Source organism: Copadichromis virginalis, linkage group LG2 (genome assembly GCF_057382275.1).
Source record: "Copadichromis virginalis isolate Kocher_CV1m ecotype Utaka linkage group LG2, C_Virginalis_male_GT1.1, whole genome shotgun sequence".
NCBI lineage: Eukaryota > Metazoa > Chordata > Actinopteri > Cichliformes > Cichlidae > Copadichromis > Copadichromis virginalis.
In genome coordinates, this window is record NC_140619.1 from 25,817,937 (window position 1) to 25,837,104 (window position 19,168).

Consider the following 19,168-nt stretch of genomic DNA (forward strand, 5'->3'; position numbering starts at 1 on the left):
GACAGATCGTTAATCAAGCAGAGCTGGACAGGAACATAGGTCCATAACTCATTGGCAGGACTGATATCTGGTCTTTTGTGCAAGTAGGAACAAGATGAGTACTTTGAGCTACAAAATGACCTCCAACAAAACACTGGTGTGAAAGTCTGACCAAACAATCAGAGGGACAGTAATGGTCTGATGAGGCTAATCCATTTGAAGCATGTACAGCCTAGGCAACAACACCCTGACTTCCATTAGTTATCGAGGATGAAATTGTCAGACCCTATGCTGGCGCAGTGGTTCCTGGGTTCCTCCTAGTGCACAACAAAACCAAGCCTCACATGTTGAGTCAGTGGGCACCTCCTGGAGGATAAAGGACCCCGTCCTCACCTGACTAATTCAGTAGAACACCTCTGGGATATGTTTCGGTCCATCAATGCTATCAACTGGCAACTTAGAGTATCCAGGGGCTCTGGCCCAGATGTGGGAGACCAGGACACAGTTTGATAAAGAGTGTGCATTCAAGCATGTGGGGATCCTGCAAATGACTCTACCAATTTGTAATTCTGCAATAGTAATTTCAGCAAAATGGACTGGCTTCATATTCTTCCACTTTGATTTTTGGGGTGTCTTTGAGTTCAGCCATCTGCAGGTTGGTAATTTTAATTTCCATCAAATGATGATTTGTTTTCAAAGTGTTTATTTAATTGTTTTGAGCAGTGCACATTACTTTAGTCGGCAGTGGTACAAAGACAAATTACAAAATAACAGATTAGATTCACTTTAAAGTTTATTAAGATATAAAGCAGACACATTAAATTTATCAAGTGTCCACTAATATGTCAGCTCTCAATAACAAAACAATCCACAGCAATGTAGTTTGATATCCACTCAAGACTCAAATACAGCAAAAGGTTAACAGTAGGGAGGGGAAAAAAAAAAAACCCTAAATAACAAAAACGTTCAAAATGCTCAGTTCCCTAAAAAACATGCATGCCCATCCTGCTATGGTTTACAGATGTCAAATGAGCAAAACAAATTCAGTTCCAAGATCAAAACAGCAAGATTTAAAAGCCTTGCTGCAAACCAATGCACCACCATACATGTCTGCAAACCACGCTGCTAACAACTTCTGCTTTTATTTGAACTCTGTAAAGTCTAACAAGCAGTTTGCGTGTTTTCTTAAAGACTGTGCATTAAACTAATTAAGATTTTATATATAAAGGACAAGCAACACAATAAGAGTTAAGAGGCAGATAATCATTTCCATACCTTGCCAACTTCTAAGATGTGAAGAGAAAAACATTGATCCCTCAGTTTGGACATGTTGAGAATGTAGTGGTGTTTGGTCTCATTGACAGCTAATGAAAGCTTGTGGGCTTTGGACAGTACCAACAACTGTGTATTCATTCTTTAGCCCACTGGCTTCTCTTAAACACAGAGTTATTGCTAATTAACAAAGTTTGACTCAACTGCTGGAGACCTGTGCCTTAAAGTGTAGGTTCACACAAGTAGATCAGTTATGTAGCAAAAGAGAAGGGTAAGAATAAACCGTCACCTTTGGTTTCTGAAGACAATACAATAACAGTAACAACAATAAAACTCATTCAAATACAATTTGAGATGGTTAAATTAAAAGGAAAATATCCTTTGACAATCAAGGGGTACAAATGGATCAAATTGTATGGTGCTGACAATAAAGTTTAAAGTTGGTCTGATTTTTTTTTTTTTTTTTATAGTGTCATAACAAAATACATAATGGCATAAAGAAAAACGCAGGCACACATGGAAATATCTCGACTTGGCTGAACCAAAACATGTTTAAATCCTACCAGTTAGACTCCCACATCCAAATTAACTGCAGTTATGCCTAAAGGTAAAAATAAGGCAGTTGAAATTTTGCATAGCTGATATCTGCAGTACAGAACGCATTTTGCCGTAATCAAGCCTTACACCCTGGAGACCCCACAGTTTTATTCTGAAACTGGTTAGGATACAAAATAACCACAAGCCCATATCCATTAAATTCACCTACTGAATAACTTTGTCCAGTTGATTTCCCTTTCTGAAGAATAGACACTTGATACTAGACAAGAGTACATTTGAGCTGGTGGAATAAAAATGAGGCAGTGGAGGAATATATTGGGTCAAACAGACAAGCGGTCTATGGAAAGATAGAAGAAATATGCTAAAAGCTTCTCTCTTTGATAGAGTGACATGCTCAATCTATAGAAAAACTCATTGGTCAAAATCCTTTGTTATTTTTAAACAATAAATGTGTGGGGTTGGAGGTCAGGGGTCTAGATGCTATCCATAGCTTTGAATTCACTCAAAGCCTGCACAGGGTTCACGTGCTTCCTTTGAGAAGATCTCTTGACTCTGTTGGTCTGGCCATCATCCTGCTTCTCTCTTTTCACCAGAGGCTTCTTCTCAGGAGCTTTCATCTTCCAGGAAACAGCGGGCATATTGAGTGCCTCCATGCCCTTGTTCTTCTGGTACTTGGTAGACGCCACATACGACGCCTTGACAGTGGACACCACGGCATTCATCAGGTTCTTTGCTGCTTGAATGAGTGACATGGCGCTGTCCAACTGATACAGTGGAGGAGATGTTGGAGGGGGGGGGGGGGGGGGGGGGGGGGGGGGGAGAGAACAGGGTCAGCTTTGTAAAATGATAAAAGCAAAGGCTGATTAAATCGTCTTTAAGCTCATATCAAGTTAAAAATGAACTAAATCCATCTTTACAGCTTTGTGGGGAAGAGTTCAGACTAAAGCATTAACAACCAGTCCCTTGTCTGAAATACAAACACGTGTGACAAAAATTTGAATATGTAAAAAGGTCACACCAATTTAATCCCCACACTTAACAGCCCCAGAGACGCCACTCACACTTGACTCAAAGTAGTAGAAGGATATTCTCATTTCTGCCCAACAGAAAGGAGGAAGTAATTCATTATTCCCTGCACAGATATTTAAATGAATTTAACTGGCAAGTGGTTAATTAGTGCTTAAAGGACTTGTAATTTTTTTTTTATTGCAAAGTGCTATCTGAGGTAGTAAAAAGGTTAGGAAACATCAGGGCAACATGAGTCCTTTCCAGCACAGAGAAAGCCACTAAATGCTGTTATGTGTTTATTCAATTAAAATTTAAAATTTAAGCTGCAACTTATAGTTCAGAGAATAAATCATTAAGTAATCACAACCAGCAGCCGGTGTCATTAAGCCTCTGTATTTTTAATTTATTTGGGCAACAACAGATAAAACTTTTAAAAGTAGCTGTGGGATTCTATTGATTTAAGAACTGTTGTAGAAATTAAAGGCATTCCTCTGAGATTTCACTATACACAAGTGCAGTTCTGTTTACATTGATTATCCCATGAAGCTGACAACAAAGCAGCTCAAGTTTCCTGAAACCTGCACAGTTTGCACCACTACTCAGTCTCTTCATTCTTCTCAATTACTGCCACTTTGCCCACATTTGAAGCTGCATCACTGTCACCAAGTTTTACCAGCCTGCAATCTTCAAAACAAAAATCCGATCTCAAACTCAAACTATACAACTTAAAGTGCTTGAGGATAAAATGAAAAGGCTAAACTTACCCCAGAGACAACCAGCTCTCCTCCCAGGTTCTGAACTTCGGCCTTGACTTTACTGCAGATGTTAAGCTGGTGGCAATACAAGGCAATACGCTGCAGGTAGGCGTGCAGGTCCTGCTTACAGCTGGAGTCAGGACACTATGAGAGAAAGACACACACACACACACACACACACACACACACACACACACACCCTTGTTATGCACAGCTTTCTATCAATAATATTACCTGTTTGCATGTAGCTGCTAATCAGTTAAGTCACTTGCTGGCACTGTTAAATTTACTATGAATGCAATTATGTTCAGCTTTATCAGGATGAGATGGTAGCATGTCTGTGAAGGTTCTCAGTCATCCAGGTCATCATACTCTAAGGAGCTTGGAAAGAAAAGCGTCTGGACTTCTTTGAGTTGCTTGAAGACGTTTCACCTCTCATTCGAGTCCAGACGTTTTTCTTTCCAAGCTCCTTAGAATAAGATAGTAGCAGTGTGACAGGTAAGGTAGACACGCACAAAATCAAAGTGCTCTGAGCAAAAATGAAAAACACATGCCCACAACCTGGTAGATAACTCATTTTCACAAGGTTAAATATGATCAAGTCACACAGAATGCAAATTCTAGTAGGAGGCAAACATTGCTGTCAGTCAATTAGTGTTGATATGAATGTTGTGTGAAGTCTTTTTTTTTTTACTGAAAGTGTAAACCCAAGCACAGTTCATTGATCGTTTTCAAAATGCCTTCAGTAATTTGAATTCTTAGAAGAAAAGAGTTTGAAAAGACCTTCATGCCAACAACTTAAGCAGTGACCTTGGGCGTGAAAGTGCAAATAAACTTCTCAGGGGTGGAAAAGCACTCAAACAGGCTTCGGTAAATACAGTCTAATATGTGAGTGAGCATGTAATAGTGCAGAGAAACCTTAAAATGCACAATTAAGCAATTTGAAGACCATAGGTTGATGTAGGTTAAAAAAAAAAAAGTCTTACTTTTGTTCCCAAGGCCTATCAAAAGCCAACCAAAAGCACACACACACACACACACACACACACACAAAAAAAAAAAGAATACACTGAAGCATTAAAGTTATAAACGCTATTTCGAAGTGAAGAGCTTCAAAAACTGTATTCTGTTTAGCACCGGCAACCTTTTTGAATTATAGCATCGTAATTACACTTGCGCTCTACCTGGTTTGCTAAACAAGCCCCCTGCTACCAGAGTAATTAGGCCACAGTACTCTTAGCTGCTCATCAAGTGAAGGATCTAAGCAGTCTGATGGGGCTCCGATGCTTTACATCAGATCATTACAGTGACTTGAGTCACAGCTAGCATGTCAGCGACAATCAGACTGGCTATGCTATACGATCAAAGGCTGGCAATTGTCAACATCACCTAGCAAACACAAAATATCTATGAAAATATTTGGGATGACCATGTCTGTGAAAAATGTCAGAGGGAGGAGTCCTTTGGTCCTGTTAATTTTGAGTGCACAGAAAAGGTGAAATGGAGATAATTAGGGCCAATCTTTTAATTGATAAAAGCTCTCTGGGACAGAGCTTGTGAGGTCAGTGCTAAAGAACACGAGTGTAAACGAGTGCTTGCTTGTCTTGGGATAAACAAGAAACACTGTATATAAGCATGTAAATGACACAGCGGGGCATAGGGGTATCTCCCACTTGGCTATAATGGCTTTTACTCCTCTTCAAGTGCGTCAACCTAACCAAAGGCAACAAAACCCCGTTTTCGTTTCTGTATCAAAGGAGGGAGGAAGAGGAAACATAAGTAGGATCCTGATTTTTGGACACTTCAAACAGACTAGGACTTATGATGCGTCTAATCCTGCTGAGCGCATCAGTATCCCTAGTGGGAGAACAGAGTGCACGGCTGAGTATAGTGCACTCACTCCCAGCCATACAGCCATGCATGCATGAATTTAAACACCATCCCACCCAGTACAACTGTACTCATTCATACGTGATTGGTCACCACAGCAGAATAGAACATACAACCAACGCATCCTTTAACTACTCAAATAGACCTCATCTACATATAGGACACAAACATCCTAAAGCATCTACAATTACAATTTATTGACAGTTCTTTAGATATTCCATGTACATTTTAATAACAACATTCCCATTTCCTGTATTATCACCATCTACTGCTGACTAATAGGACAGGCTAAGCAGAGAGGACAAATTAAGTGTTGACATTCTATTAAAAACTGTATGGAAAAAGAGATGATGATCATTGTACAGCAGAGGACTAATACAAGGCTGTGAGACCACAGAAAATGGTAGAAAGAGGAAGGTTTAAAAAAAGAAGAAGCAAAGGGGAAAAAAAGAAAAATAAGTAGGAGAAAAGACAGGGATGAAGAGTGAGCCAGAGGGGGAACAGAGTGGAGGAGTAAATAAGAAGTAGAAATCCAACTGGGGAAAAGGAAGGTAGACGAAAGGATTCAACTGTAGTTGGGAGGGGCATTTAAGTCAGAGAGAAACACAGAGAGAGAGAGATGCAAACGCAAAGACCTGGGATGAGGCTGAATGCAGCAGCCATGCTAATGAAGGCTTGGGGAAGTATTCAGATGGCTGGAAGCAGGGCACTGTGAAAGCATCACTTGTGCTCATACTCAGCTCAGCTGCTGGCTTCACTTAGCACTCAGGAAACTCTGCAACGCTGCTCTGACTGTGACATGTGAATACATAAGTTGCAAAAAGAAGAGACAAGAGCACCTTGAATTGTTTAGGTGCTGCAAATGGAAATAGAAGTGCAATAAATGCAGGTGGCAAAACTAAGGTAGCTCAATAACTACCCGCACTGTTACGTCAACGCTTCCCTAAAACCAGGTGGATCAAAGGGCAACATCTCTGCTTTTAGACTTTATGCTATAAATAATTAATACTTCAGGTGTAGTTTTACAACCTAAATGTTATTGCATCTGCAGGCTGTGCAAGCACTTTCCCTCGGTAGTCAAGTTAATAATCTAGCCTGTTATTGAAACGGTTCACTCAAAATCTGCTCTTGCGTGAGTTTTTAACTATTAGAACACACCACTGCCTATTTTTGTCTCGTCTGTGTGCTGCTCTAAAATTGCATACAAGCCTTTTTATGTAAACTTTATGGCAAGGATCTTGCAAAACTTTAGAATTATAAAAAAAACTTAAGGATTTTTATGTACCACTCACTGGATGTAGTGGATTAATGTTATTCTTAGGAGATTTAGTGATTCGGGTTAGTAAGACAATGTAATGTTGGGAATGAGTGTATATTATCTGGTGTTTGGGAACAAACTTATAAGCTGTGGGTAGTCATTTGTCAAATTGAGCTGCGCAAAAGCCATCTTGTACATGATCATATTGGAATTTGTATTTTAATTTATTAGTGAATAAACTGAAATTAAAAACAGTTGTTTAATAGGACAGTCAACTTTGCCTTGCCAGCTACTGTGGAGAGATGGCAAATCAAGAATAGGTGCACTAGAGAAGGACAAATCTTTTCAAAAGCAGCCAGACAAATCTTTTCAAAAGCAGCCAGCAGTACAGGCAGAAATGTCAAAGATTCTAGTGTAGTTTTGCCTCCCCTTCACTTCTTGAAGTACCTTTTAAAGAAAAAGAAAGGTGAAACAATGGATGACATGGGGACAATGGGTACCAGATCAGTATTCTAGTTTGCTAATTGAATCTCTTCAGTAACAATGCCTTACAAGACTTTTAGTGTACTACACATTTATGTGGGTCTGAAAAGAATGGGTAGCTCTTTCTTTCCTTTGCATCAAAGCTGTAGCTCTAGAGAAGCTCACATCACAATCCAATCAAAAGCAAAATGTATTTCTTTCCAATCCACTGCACACAAAAAACAGGAAATGTGGCAATAAGAATGACAGTGCAGGATGCTGAACAAAGCTCTCTCTGTTACTCAACACAAAGCACACAATCTATGATTTAAATAATGATCGGATGGTGAGGTCCCATCATTGGCGAGTGCTATTCAGTTCTATTATACAGAGCAGAGGCAGAGCCACAGAGCTGCCACCGCCCAGCGCTGACCTTTCCGGACGCATCACCCAGAGGAAATGCCAATTTCCAATATTTACTCACGGTGCGGCATTCTAATGTGTCTGCCAGCAACCTGTTGGGGCGAGCCATGCAACAATGGGACCCAAGAAGCGTTTTCTGTTATGTTTGCTTTTCAGTCATGAGAAAATCTAGTCTCCACTGTCCTCAGGCAATTGAGTGTTTTCTCTTACTGTATTTATTGGAGGGACCTGTTGCTCTAGTCTCCAAATTTGGACTGCTTCCTGAAGTCTTCCTTCCAGTTATCTTGTTTACTCAAAAAGACCCATTTATACATTCATTTAGATCAGATGACTTAGTTGTAGGTGCAATTAGAAAGTTAAACAAGAAAAAAAAAACTGTACTGATAAAGCATCTTTCAACCCTATAAAAAAAAATAATAATAATAAAATAACAAAAAATAAATAAATACAATAAAACACCAATAGGTAATTTGTTCTCCAACAGTTGAAAGGCAGGCTTAAACACTCAAACATTTATTCAAGTGAGTTTGACAGTCTGGTGTTGTGGATGCATTTTAATAGCTTCAATGGGGAAAAAATAAATAATACAATACAGAACCTTGCCTGTTGGTATGCTTGTCTATAAAGAATTACTGCTCAGATATACTGGAGACAAAGGTTAAGTCTGTCCAGGCTAAATTCAGTTAGCTTTTTAAGTCAAAATAACAAGCTTTGCTGCAAAAATGTTTATGCACTACCAGTGTATACTTTAAATTTCATATACAATTAGCAAACTTTTGCATACAAGTGTAAAAATGGTAAATGGCCTGTATTTGTATAGCGCTTTACTAGTCCATAAGGACCCCAAAGCGCTTTACACATCCAGACACACACACACAGGTGATGGCAAGCTACATTGTAGCCACAGCCACCCTGGGGCGCACTGACAGAGGCGAGCAACTACTCCTGGGTGGAGGAGAAAAAGAAAAAAGAAAAAAAAAAAAGACCAAGTCTGTCTGGTAGAAGCTTCTGGATAATTAACTATGCCTAACATAACAAAGGACCTTCAGGACAACCAGCCGCTGGGCACCTTTATCTGCGATTACACCTCAAAACTGCCACAGGGGTTGCAAGAAGAGATGAAAGAGATAGAATGTGCTTATAGCCACGGGAAAACAACAAAAAAAGGGGGAAAAAAAGATTCATGGCAAACTCTTCTGGAAATACAGGAAACAAAGTGCTGAAAAGACCATTCTGTTTTCTTTAGGGGAGAACTAAAGTACGAGATATGGCTAAGCAATGACGGGAAGTGATCAATTTCCAGCTATAGTCTGTGTAGACATCTCAAGATAACGCAACAACATAAACAATGCTTAGTATATGATATGGGGTTTAAAACTTAACAAAACAGCAGCAAAATGTACAATAGTGAAAAAAATGGGATGGCTTCAAAAGCATACAAACTGAAAAACCTCAGCAGTAAGAAATTCAAAGCAGCTTTACTTGTGGATAAAAACTAGATGGATTAAAACTTCCCAGGACTCTAAAGTGTAACCATTTAGGTCTCGCAACCATACAACCATAAACGTGCCATGTAAGACAAAGATGAGATATGCATTTTCCCATTGGTATGCCTGACTTGTTGTGACATAATACACTACAGAGGTTTCACCAACCTTATAAACAACACATTTGCATAACATTGCACCAATGACAAACAATGGGCTGTGAGATCAGTTTCATGATCATTACTATCCAATTGTCATGACCATTGATCAACAACCACTGATCAAAGTCCATTTGTCAGTGGTGCTAGTTTCAGTCATTATGTTTATAAGGCTGGGAAACATTCAGTCAGCTGACTGAAGAAGTCACTTGGATGAGTGATGAAACGTTTCTCCCACTGAAAACGCTACGTCCAGATGAACAGAATCAACTTTTTGGGATTTAATTACCTGGATGATTGAGCACTAGGGATGGGCATTGATAAGATTTTCATGATTCCGATTCCATTTTCGATTCTGTTTAACGATTCGATTCTTTATCGATTCTCTTACCGATTCTTTTTAAAAAAAGGAGAACACTATGGTCGAATAGCTTAAAACTTTGTTTTATATCTTCTCTTTGAACAAGATAGAAATTTAGGAGTAACATGGCCTTACAAACCCAACAGTGAGATCTTAAGAGATCCAGCCTATGGCTCTTCAATGGGGTGTCACAGGGTCCCCAGGAAAAAAAAATTGTAAGTGTAAAATAATAAAAGAAATATTCTTCTGTAGCAATAACAAAGTATAACATAAATTATTCTGTAGCAATTACACAAGAATATCCAGTAATGTCCCTGCCTACAATTAAACACATTCACTTACCGAAAATTGGGGGCATCTGCTGTGGCAAATGGGTGCAAGCCTTTTACCACAAACTTAGTCACTGCTCGGTGACATTCGTCTATCCTGGCCTGAAAGGAGACGCTACCGGTAGACTGCAGCGAGAACTACCAGCATCTGAGCCAGCCAGACTCTGTCTCTCTCATCATGGTCACCTAAATGCAGCGCACAGTCATGGCAGGTTTTGTAATAAGGCAGATTGCATTAACGGGAGAGGACGTGCAAACGTTACCGCTGCTGCTGGGTTGAGATTCACGAGTCCGGAGCAGAATTAAAAACACGACATTCATTTAAGGTTATCGTGTGTTTTGTGAGCAAATGCTTTTGCATATTCGTAGTGTTTCCTCCCTTAAATGAAATCTCTACTTTGCAAGTATTGCAAGTTGCCCTGCTGTCATCCGTTCTCGTAAAGTATAATCAAACTTTTGAGCGTTTGAGCTGCCATGTTTACTGCCAGGTAAATGACGCTCCGCAACGTGGTGACGTCATTCGGGGCGACTGGAATCGATAAGGGAATCGTTTGCAAAAAATGGCAAACAATTCCAAGGAATTGAAACAGTGGTTCTCAACAAGAAACTGTTTTCGATACCCATCCCTATTGAGCACGTATCAAGATAAATGAACACCATGAAAAACAAATTAAAACACTGGACTCCATCAGTATACTGGTGGTGTATTATCCTGCAGCCCTGCATCTTCTTTGCAAGACCTCTGATCAAGTGGATATTCCTTTGCTTTCTGTTCACAGAAATCTTTCCAGTAAAGGTTAATTGTAATGCCCATTCTTTTTTACTTTACCAAGCTAGTGCTGATTCTATTACTAAAGAGGGTCAAGAATAAATCTTCCATGGGCAACCAACAGTTCATTTTAAACTATGTGATGATAGCTACATTTCTTAACTGCAGCTGCTAAAAAGAAGCTCCGTATTTGGTTTGGGCTGATTCAATCACACTGGCACTTGGGAATGTTAATGTGACATTGAAGCAGACAGGAGAACATCAAGCTGGGAGCACACCAGGAAGAGGAAAAACAAACAAACAAACAAACAAACAAACAAAAAAAACCCAAAAAAACAAAACCTGTCGAGGTAACCACAGGGACCAATTAAAAGGTCCTCATCAATTTTTAATGTTCACACTTCACCTGTCAGTCGGGCATTTTACTGTCGGACTTGTAAGCAAAACTGATAACTTAGCACGGCCAGAGAGAGTCATGTTAAAACACTTACATTTAACGTTGACGCTCTAAAGCAAATAGTTTCTGGCTCTGAATTCACAATAGGTGTGAATTCAAGTGTGAATGGTTGACCGTTTTTTCCTGTGTCGGCCATGCAACCTGTCCTCGATGTACCCCACCTCTTGCCCTATGGTAGCTGGGGAGCAACCCTGGGAACTCTGAAATGGACAAGTGCAACATATGGATGGATGAAAATAATAAAATGCAACTGAATGGGAGCTGATGGTGCTTGGTTAGAAAAAAAGAAATCCAAAAAAGAAATCTTCATTTGGTGGTTGAGTTGAGAATTTGTGGGCTCTCTGGGCGACTTTCCTTCTTCTCTGCAGTAGGTAATTTATAACCCTGCCTGAGTACAGTGTCTAGGACCAGAGCCTGGATCAGACTGTGACCAGCGACAGAGCCAGTGGATCACCATAAATCTTTACTGATTGAATGCAAATTGGAAAAGTACATTATGTATGTCAGTAAACATCAGGAGAATAAAGCTTGCGCAACAAATGCATACAGCATGTGCATGCCTATTCTCCAAATATGTAAGCCTTATTTTATGTGCTCGTGTTTGCATGTGTACATGCAAGTGTTGGTAAGAAGGCAAGCAGCTGCAATTTATAGGCTACATAGCGGCTAACACATTTGCATTATAAATCTCAATTACATAGCATTATTTGCTTACTGGCCCCTCAGATGTAATTCTCATAAGGTGCCCTGCAGAGGAGGGTCATAAATTCTTAATAAACTGCAGTGCAGACCTTTGTACAGCAATGACCTAAATCCTGCAGCTCATCTCTGCACTACACTCATTTCTTTACATTTTAATAAGGCTCCATTACACATATTTAACAGTTTCTCAAAAACCCCAACCTAGACCATGTCCACCTGCACAGTTCTTTTGAACACAGCACTCGTGTACCAAGCATATCATGACACAGTTGTACAAAGAAGAAATGTGGGGTGAGATGCTGTGCTATCAGTCTGGGACCATCTGCCAATGTGTTTTATATGAGGAGCAAACCCTCACAGGCCCTGCAGGCCAGAGGCACAGAGCGCAAGTGATTAATATGCCTAGGTTAATGAGCAGTCCCAGCTTTGCCTTTGCTTCTCAGACTCTGTCAGTCTATGTGCATCCTGGTAGTGATTCATTTAACCACTGCTGATGGAGTATGCAGACCATCCTATAGCGCACTGCCTTTGCTGCAAGTGGGCCTGTGGCATCTCCTGCTTTGTTAAAGATATGGCCCTAAAAATAAACAGCCTGCGTGAATAAATTTTTAAAAATGGCCACCTGGCAATTATGCTGCTAATTAAAAGGCGAAGCACTCTTAATAGATTCATCTCTCAGGAGAGACATACCTCTCTCAACGCAAATGCAATGCCCCCTTTCTCTCTCTCCCCCATCTCCATCATTCCCCTCGTCTCTACCCCATGTCCATCCCTGGGAGCCTTGGCTGATGTGTTATGGGAGAGTGTCGCCTGATCTGCGAGTGTTTTGGTCTCTGCTGAGAGAGAAAGGCTAAGAGGGACAGCTGGATGGGTTCAGAGGCTGAAGGGGTCCTCACTCTTGGCAAAGACTTCTGTTTCAACAGCCAAAGCTCTTCATTTATTCATACTTTGAGTGCCTCCAACCCCAAAATCCTCTCATAGTGCGTACACATAACCAAAACACACATACACAGAAAAGAAAGAAACAAGTACCTACAATGAGTTTAGTACATAAATGCAAAATAGGTACCTGAATCTATTACATCCACACACACAGACTGCCAAATGGAGAAGCATGTCAGTCAACAGACATGATTGCATGCAGGCATGCACACACAGATATGCACACTCACACCTGCACAGTTACCCATCTGTTTTCTTTGGGGGATAGCGCTGTTTTCCTTAAAGTGAATAAGCATCTTTAAAAGCAGCACTGAGGCATATAAAAGTCACTTTCCAGAGCTTATTCCCTATTCAGATGATTCAAATGCAATTAGGTCAGTACAGGTAGCACTGTTACTTTTTGATAGACGTGGGGTTGTAATATTAAGGATCTGAGGCCATCTTAAATAAAACATCAGATATGCAGGGTATTAGGAGGCCAGCAGCTCATTATGTCAGACCATAGGGGGGTGGAATCTGCTTAAAGCTGAATGCAGATATTTCTGCTACAAGAAGGAATAACCACGACCTCTCCCTGTGCAGGAAATATGGAAAGGATACTTGAAAAACCTCTTCCCATTTGAATCAGAGGGGAAATAAAGGTTACAGGAATTGGCAGTTCGCCACTTAAAGTACATGTATAGTAAGTAATTAGAAACGGATAAATCCCAAATCAGCTTGTAAACTTATTGCCCTGAAGTACTTAATTTAAACTCTAAAAGAAACAGGCTTCTACCTTTTGCAGCATTTCACCTATATTATCAGCTGTAAAAGAACTGTTAAAGTTTTGATAAAACTCGTTGGCTTCGACATCTAAAATGAGTGAGTGCCTTTCTGAGTGACTGTGTTCTTGAATACAAGTTGACAAAACCCACAGCTATTATAGTCAAACCACAAAGCGCAAGTGATGTATTTAAGGGAGAAAGCCTCAAACTGACAACTGTGTCTTGTTAAAAACATAACTAAACTCTTCCATGATTTCACACCAAAATGTATACATGTTGGAGAGAAAAAGGTAAGCCCCAGCGTTAGAGACGGCACATGAATAAGTTGGGGGATAAATCATGTAACATGTCTCCCTGTGGAGCGCTACAGTGCAAGTATTTAAGTGAAATATGAGGCCATGGATAATTGAATGTGTGTTTCCTGATGTCAAGGACCATAGTCACTGGGGCAGGGAATAGATGTGAACAAGTGATGGAAGTGGGAGGGGGGAGATGGAAGAATGAGGGTTTAACACTGAAAGAAATGGTAAATACTGGTAAGGATTGCATCACAGTCACACAACACTTTGCAGTTAATGTCTGAAAGGACCCCACAGCGCAAGCCTGTTTCTTTGATTTGCTTCTAAATAGACAAAAGAACAAATAAAAGAAAGAAGTATTGGGGGGGGGGGGTAATTCATGTAGTGGATGTTTTCTGTTTTTGTCTGTTAAAAAAAAAAAAGAAAAGCTTTGCAAATTCAGGTAATGAAAACCTTGACAGTACACCACCATGTAACTTGAAACACGAATTGTTATGTACTACTGTTATTTATTTATTTTTTTGAACAAAACAAAAAGAATAACTTTAGAAGACCTGATCACAGGGTGCCAAAGGAACTCTTCGGGGAGGGGTTTGAATTGCCAAATGTTGTAATGCACGGAAAGATGTGGTGATATGAATGAATAGGACTTTAGAGAAACTAAACAAGAGTATTCCAATGCCAGCAGGCAGACCTTTACCATTTTCAATTAAAATTGTGTGTGTTTGTCTTTAAATGATGAACATCTAATCTAATTTGTAGCATTAGACAAACTAATCAAAATGTTAATAATTTTCCATGTAGTCTGAAACATGTGCCACTGATCTGAGATTGGTCCCATTTTACATTATGTATGAGTTAAAATGTTCTGAAACAGAACAAAATCTTTTATGTTACTACCTTACGAAGCTAAACATACTCTGATGTTAAGAATGAAGCTGTAGTCTACAGATTAATATTAACTTACATGGTCAGCGATGGTGCGGCCCAGCTTGTCCATTCTTGATCCTGCCTCAGCAATTTTCTTGGCAGCGCTAATGACATCAGACGTATTCTTCAGCGGCCCTTTTCCCCTGAGGAGAAGACGTGGAAAGATCAGTGACTGTTTTTGATATATTGCAAGCTCATTCAATATGCAGGAGCAGCTGTTTGTTTTAGAGACCTCTTTTTCGGTCAGAAGCAAGAATGTATCGTGAACCGGGAACACCTCAGGGAAACTGCACCAAATTCAAAGTGCACGCTGGTACACACATGTCCATACACATAAAACACTCTGGCATCATGCTGTTCTGTCAGGGATGAGAATGTGTTATAGTCCTTTAAAGTCAGAGGTTAGACTTTAAGTTTATTCTCAAAGAACTGGACTATAACACTGCACCATCAAACTCTTGTAGCACCTACATGACTTCTTATAAGATCAAGTTTTCAACTCATTTTTCCTTTGTGTTCAGTCTAATAAAACGCATATTAGCTTGAAAAAATATGCATAAAATTTACTGATGAACTGACAACACTGTTTCTCCACAAACTGCTTGGAAATAAACTGTCTAGAGGCGATTATATAGCACCACATGCCTTCTATCACAACAGAAAATATAAGAAAAATCTACTTAGAAACTTTTAAGCAACTTTGAAGTGTTTATCACAGTGCTAAGACACAGGACAAAGGTTGATAACACAGGGGCAAGAGACTTTTTGGATAAAGATTGCGCAATAGTGCAATAAGTTAAATATTTTTAGGTTGCCGAGGTAGTTCTGTGCTTCTGGTCACTTGGCTCCATACTTGGTACGGTAAGCTGCCACTGTTCGTCTCTAGTTGCTGGAAGACTTTCTCATCTTCACTTCTAGAGAAGTGTAACAGTTTTTAATAAACAAATAATTGTGTTACCCTGTTAAATTAACAATCTCCATTTATATTACACATGGACGCAACTGATTACATTTGCTGCAACACTCCCACATTGTTGTTTTATTATTTGCCATTGCAAGCCTTAACGTAATGATAACTTGAAGACAGCTAATGTGGCTATCGGACAAAGTACTTTAGACTACTCCCTTATTTCCCAAGGGAATGTCACACTGGATGGACAAGCATACTTGATTTGGCAGACTTCACACCGGATACCATTCCTGATGCAACCCTCCCATTTATCCGAGCCTGGCACTAGCACTAACAGGACACTAGCCTGTGAGCCCCTGAGGTTGGGTTTGTTTATATTGGGTAATTCTTAAGCCAGGTTGATAACTTTTTAATATTGCTCAAATGGAAACTTTACTGACTTCTTCCAGGGTTTGTCTGCCCGCCTGCATGCAGCACTGCCATGTAAAGTTGTCAACATACTACTGAATTAGTCTTAAATCCAATTTATTTGTTTTTGCGCGATCAATTAGTATCCAAGTTTTTCTTTCACACACCAACTTCTCTCTCTTTTTTCCCCATCCAAGTTGGAGACAAAGAAGGCAGGAAGAGAAGGCAAGAGAATTGAAAGCAGCAAAATTGGAATCCAATTCAATTTAAGGCCTTTGGTCATTGCCACAGTATTACACATCCATTTCTGACCCGTCCTGAGCCAAACAAAGCCCATCCCAGCACAGGTCAATCCAGCCCTGACCTGACCCACTGTAAAGCTTATCAGCCATTTGCCACTTTTCTGCCCCCCCAAGGGTATGGAGTTAAATCAGGGCCATAATGTTTGTGTAGTCAAAAGAAAAATTTGAAATCGAAAATATGTAAACTGAAAGCAAAAGTCACATTTTTAGAGTGAACTTTGAAAAAGAAAGAGTTGGATTTAAAATAAAATCAAACGTTTTGAATATTTGTATTATTTCTCTGAGTAAACTTTATTTAAAAATTTTCAGTAATCTTCTTTTCATTATTATTATTTTTAAAAATTCTATTCAGTCTCAGATTACATTTTTTCAGATTCAGATCTTTTAAATTAATGTACAAAAAAAATTCTTCAGGTTCGGATTTTTCTCTCAGCTTCAATTTTTTTTTTTTCACTTTCAGATCTCTATTTTTCAGTTACAGACTTTTGGCCCTGTTTTGGCCTGGTGGGCGTGGCTACACAGAGAGGGGCGGGGAATCACGAGTGACAGCAGACCGCTGCAGGCTCAAGATGGTCCATTTTTCATGTTGCCTTCAGGAAACCTGGGAATGAACATAATTTATCAAACACCTCCTGCACTGTATTATTTGATAATGTTTAGAAAACATGTCATGCATAACTGCTAAAACTCAGTTACTAAAGCTCTTTCAAGCAGTAATGTGTACAAATTACGCCATAACTGATCAATTATGAGACGTTTTCCCAGCCACTACGTGAGAAGTGGTCATTTCCCATGCTCTCAAGGTAGCGTGCATTGTATGGGTGGGGGCTGCTGTTAACTTGTCCCTCAGTGAACGATGGACAACACTTCCAACAACACTGCTGGCGCGAACAATCAGGTGAGTGTTTAAGTTTGGAACAATTACACTGCAGTCTGTGAATACTACGAATTTAAGAAGTGGCTATTGTTACGGTTAATTTTTCGGCTATTCTGTTTTTTTATTTTATAACGTTTTTTGCTGAAATGCTAGCTCAACAGAAACGCCTCGCTATCATTTTCGGCTGAAACTTACTTCAAAAGGTAAAGTAATATTAACAATTTGATCCTTCCCCAAAAATATGGAAAACATTTTAAAAGACTCCATAACTAATCGGGCTTGGGATGCAGTCTTCATCACCTGCGCTACGGCAATGTTGCAGACTCCCATCTCTGCAGGACCTGTACACCTCCAGGACATTGCGGCGTGCAGCTCGGATCTCAGCTGACCCTTCTCACCCTGGACACAGTCTGTTTGACCTGCTCCCCTCAGGCAGGAGGCTCCGGTCCATTCGCACCAGAACCTCTCGCCATAAGAACAGTTTCTTCCCCTCTGCTGTTGGACACATGAACAATAACCATATGACTGTCCCCGCCACTAACACATGACCCTACGCTGTGTCACTGCATCATTCCATGTTTGGCACTGATCACCACCTGCACTCATGTATATATCTTTCTACGTAGCACTCTTAATTCTTATTCTCATGTATATATCTCATGTATATCTCATGCACATATCTTTCTACATAGCACTTTTAATTCTTATTCCTACTTTTATTTTTTCATGTCTATTTAAGTGCTATTTATGACACTATGTTTGCACTGAAGCACCGCAGCAATTTCCTAATGTTGTAAACCTGCTCAACATTTGGCAATAAACCCCTTTCTGATTCTGATTCTGATACTGATCCATCCATTATCTGGTTCCGGGCTCTGCTGGCGGGGCCAGCAGCTTCAGTAAATAGACCCAGACTACCCTCTCCCCAGCCACTTTAGCCTGCTGCTCAGCAGGAATCCTTGTTTCTTCAAACAGTGTGCTGGTCATTCTCAGTCTTGATGCTTAAATCTAATCAAACATTTGATTTGTTATTACTCAATAATGTACGCCTTTGCGATGCTACAAATTATCACGAGGGAAAAACGTGTCAAATTTTCACGGTTTTCCTACAATATACATATGCGTGAGTTATAGATAAAAAGCAATAATAGTATCATGTTCTAAAGCAAGAAGTAAGAGATCTTTTTCAGAAGGCCTTTTTTCCCCCAAGTAATGTGCAGCTGAATGATTCCAGTTGAAATGACACAACTGCAAAATCTTCCCTAAACTATGTGTCATGTTTAAGTAAATAACAATAAAATAATAATAATAATAATAATAAAAATAATTAAGTAATAAAGGCACTACTAAAGGAGTTTACAATTTATTACGTAACAGAGAGAGAGAGAGCAAACTGCGGTGGCAAGAAGTTTTTCTTATGTCTATGTGCTCATTATTGGCTGTTTCATATAGATCCAACCTGTACATAATGCAGATTTTGGTCCACATACAAATTCCAGGCTTCCCTCGTTCACGTATTCATATGCAGCATACTTTTGGGAATTTTAATATTTCTGTCAGTATCTGGAGCTGTACAGGCGATACATTGTAATTTGGACATCCCAGCTTTCCTTCTGACACTGACATCTGAGAGGGGGGTTGTTCATTGACGTCCTCCATACTGAGCACAGTTGACAGCTCTATCAGAGCATTTATAATACTTTGAGGGATCTCAACCTGATGGGACAAAGATCTTAAAAGGACCATCTCATGGTAGATAACAAACTGCAAATAGTCCACATCGAGGGGTTGTCTGTGCATGACCTGGGAAACTTTATGCAGTAGTCGCTGAAGCATCTCTCTTTTTAGCTGCTCCTAAATTAAATACA

At 39.7% G+C, this 19,168-nt stretch overlaps 1 protein-coding gene across 1 annotated transcript in view; it reads right to left on the reverse strand.

Moving 5' to 3' along the window:
• Positions 1–754: 754 nt before the first annotated feature.
• Positions 755–19,168, reverse strand: part of ctnna1 (catenin (cadherin-associated protein), alpha 1) — an 84,437-nt gene continuing 66,023 nt past the window's right edge. The window contains exons 16-18 of the mRNA XM_085475465.1: positions 14,841–14,946; positions 3,582–3,716; positions 755–2,573 (exon numbers count right to left, since the gene is read on the reverse strand). Coding sequence (XP_085331591.1) covers positions 2,283–2,573; positions 3,582–3,716; positions 14,841–14,946 — 532 coding nt within the window. The 3' untranslated portion in view covers positions 755–2,282. The remainder of the gene's footprint in view (positions 2,574–3,581; positions 3,717–14,840; positions 14,947–19,168) is intronic.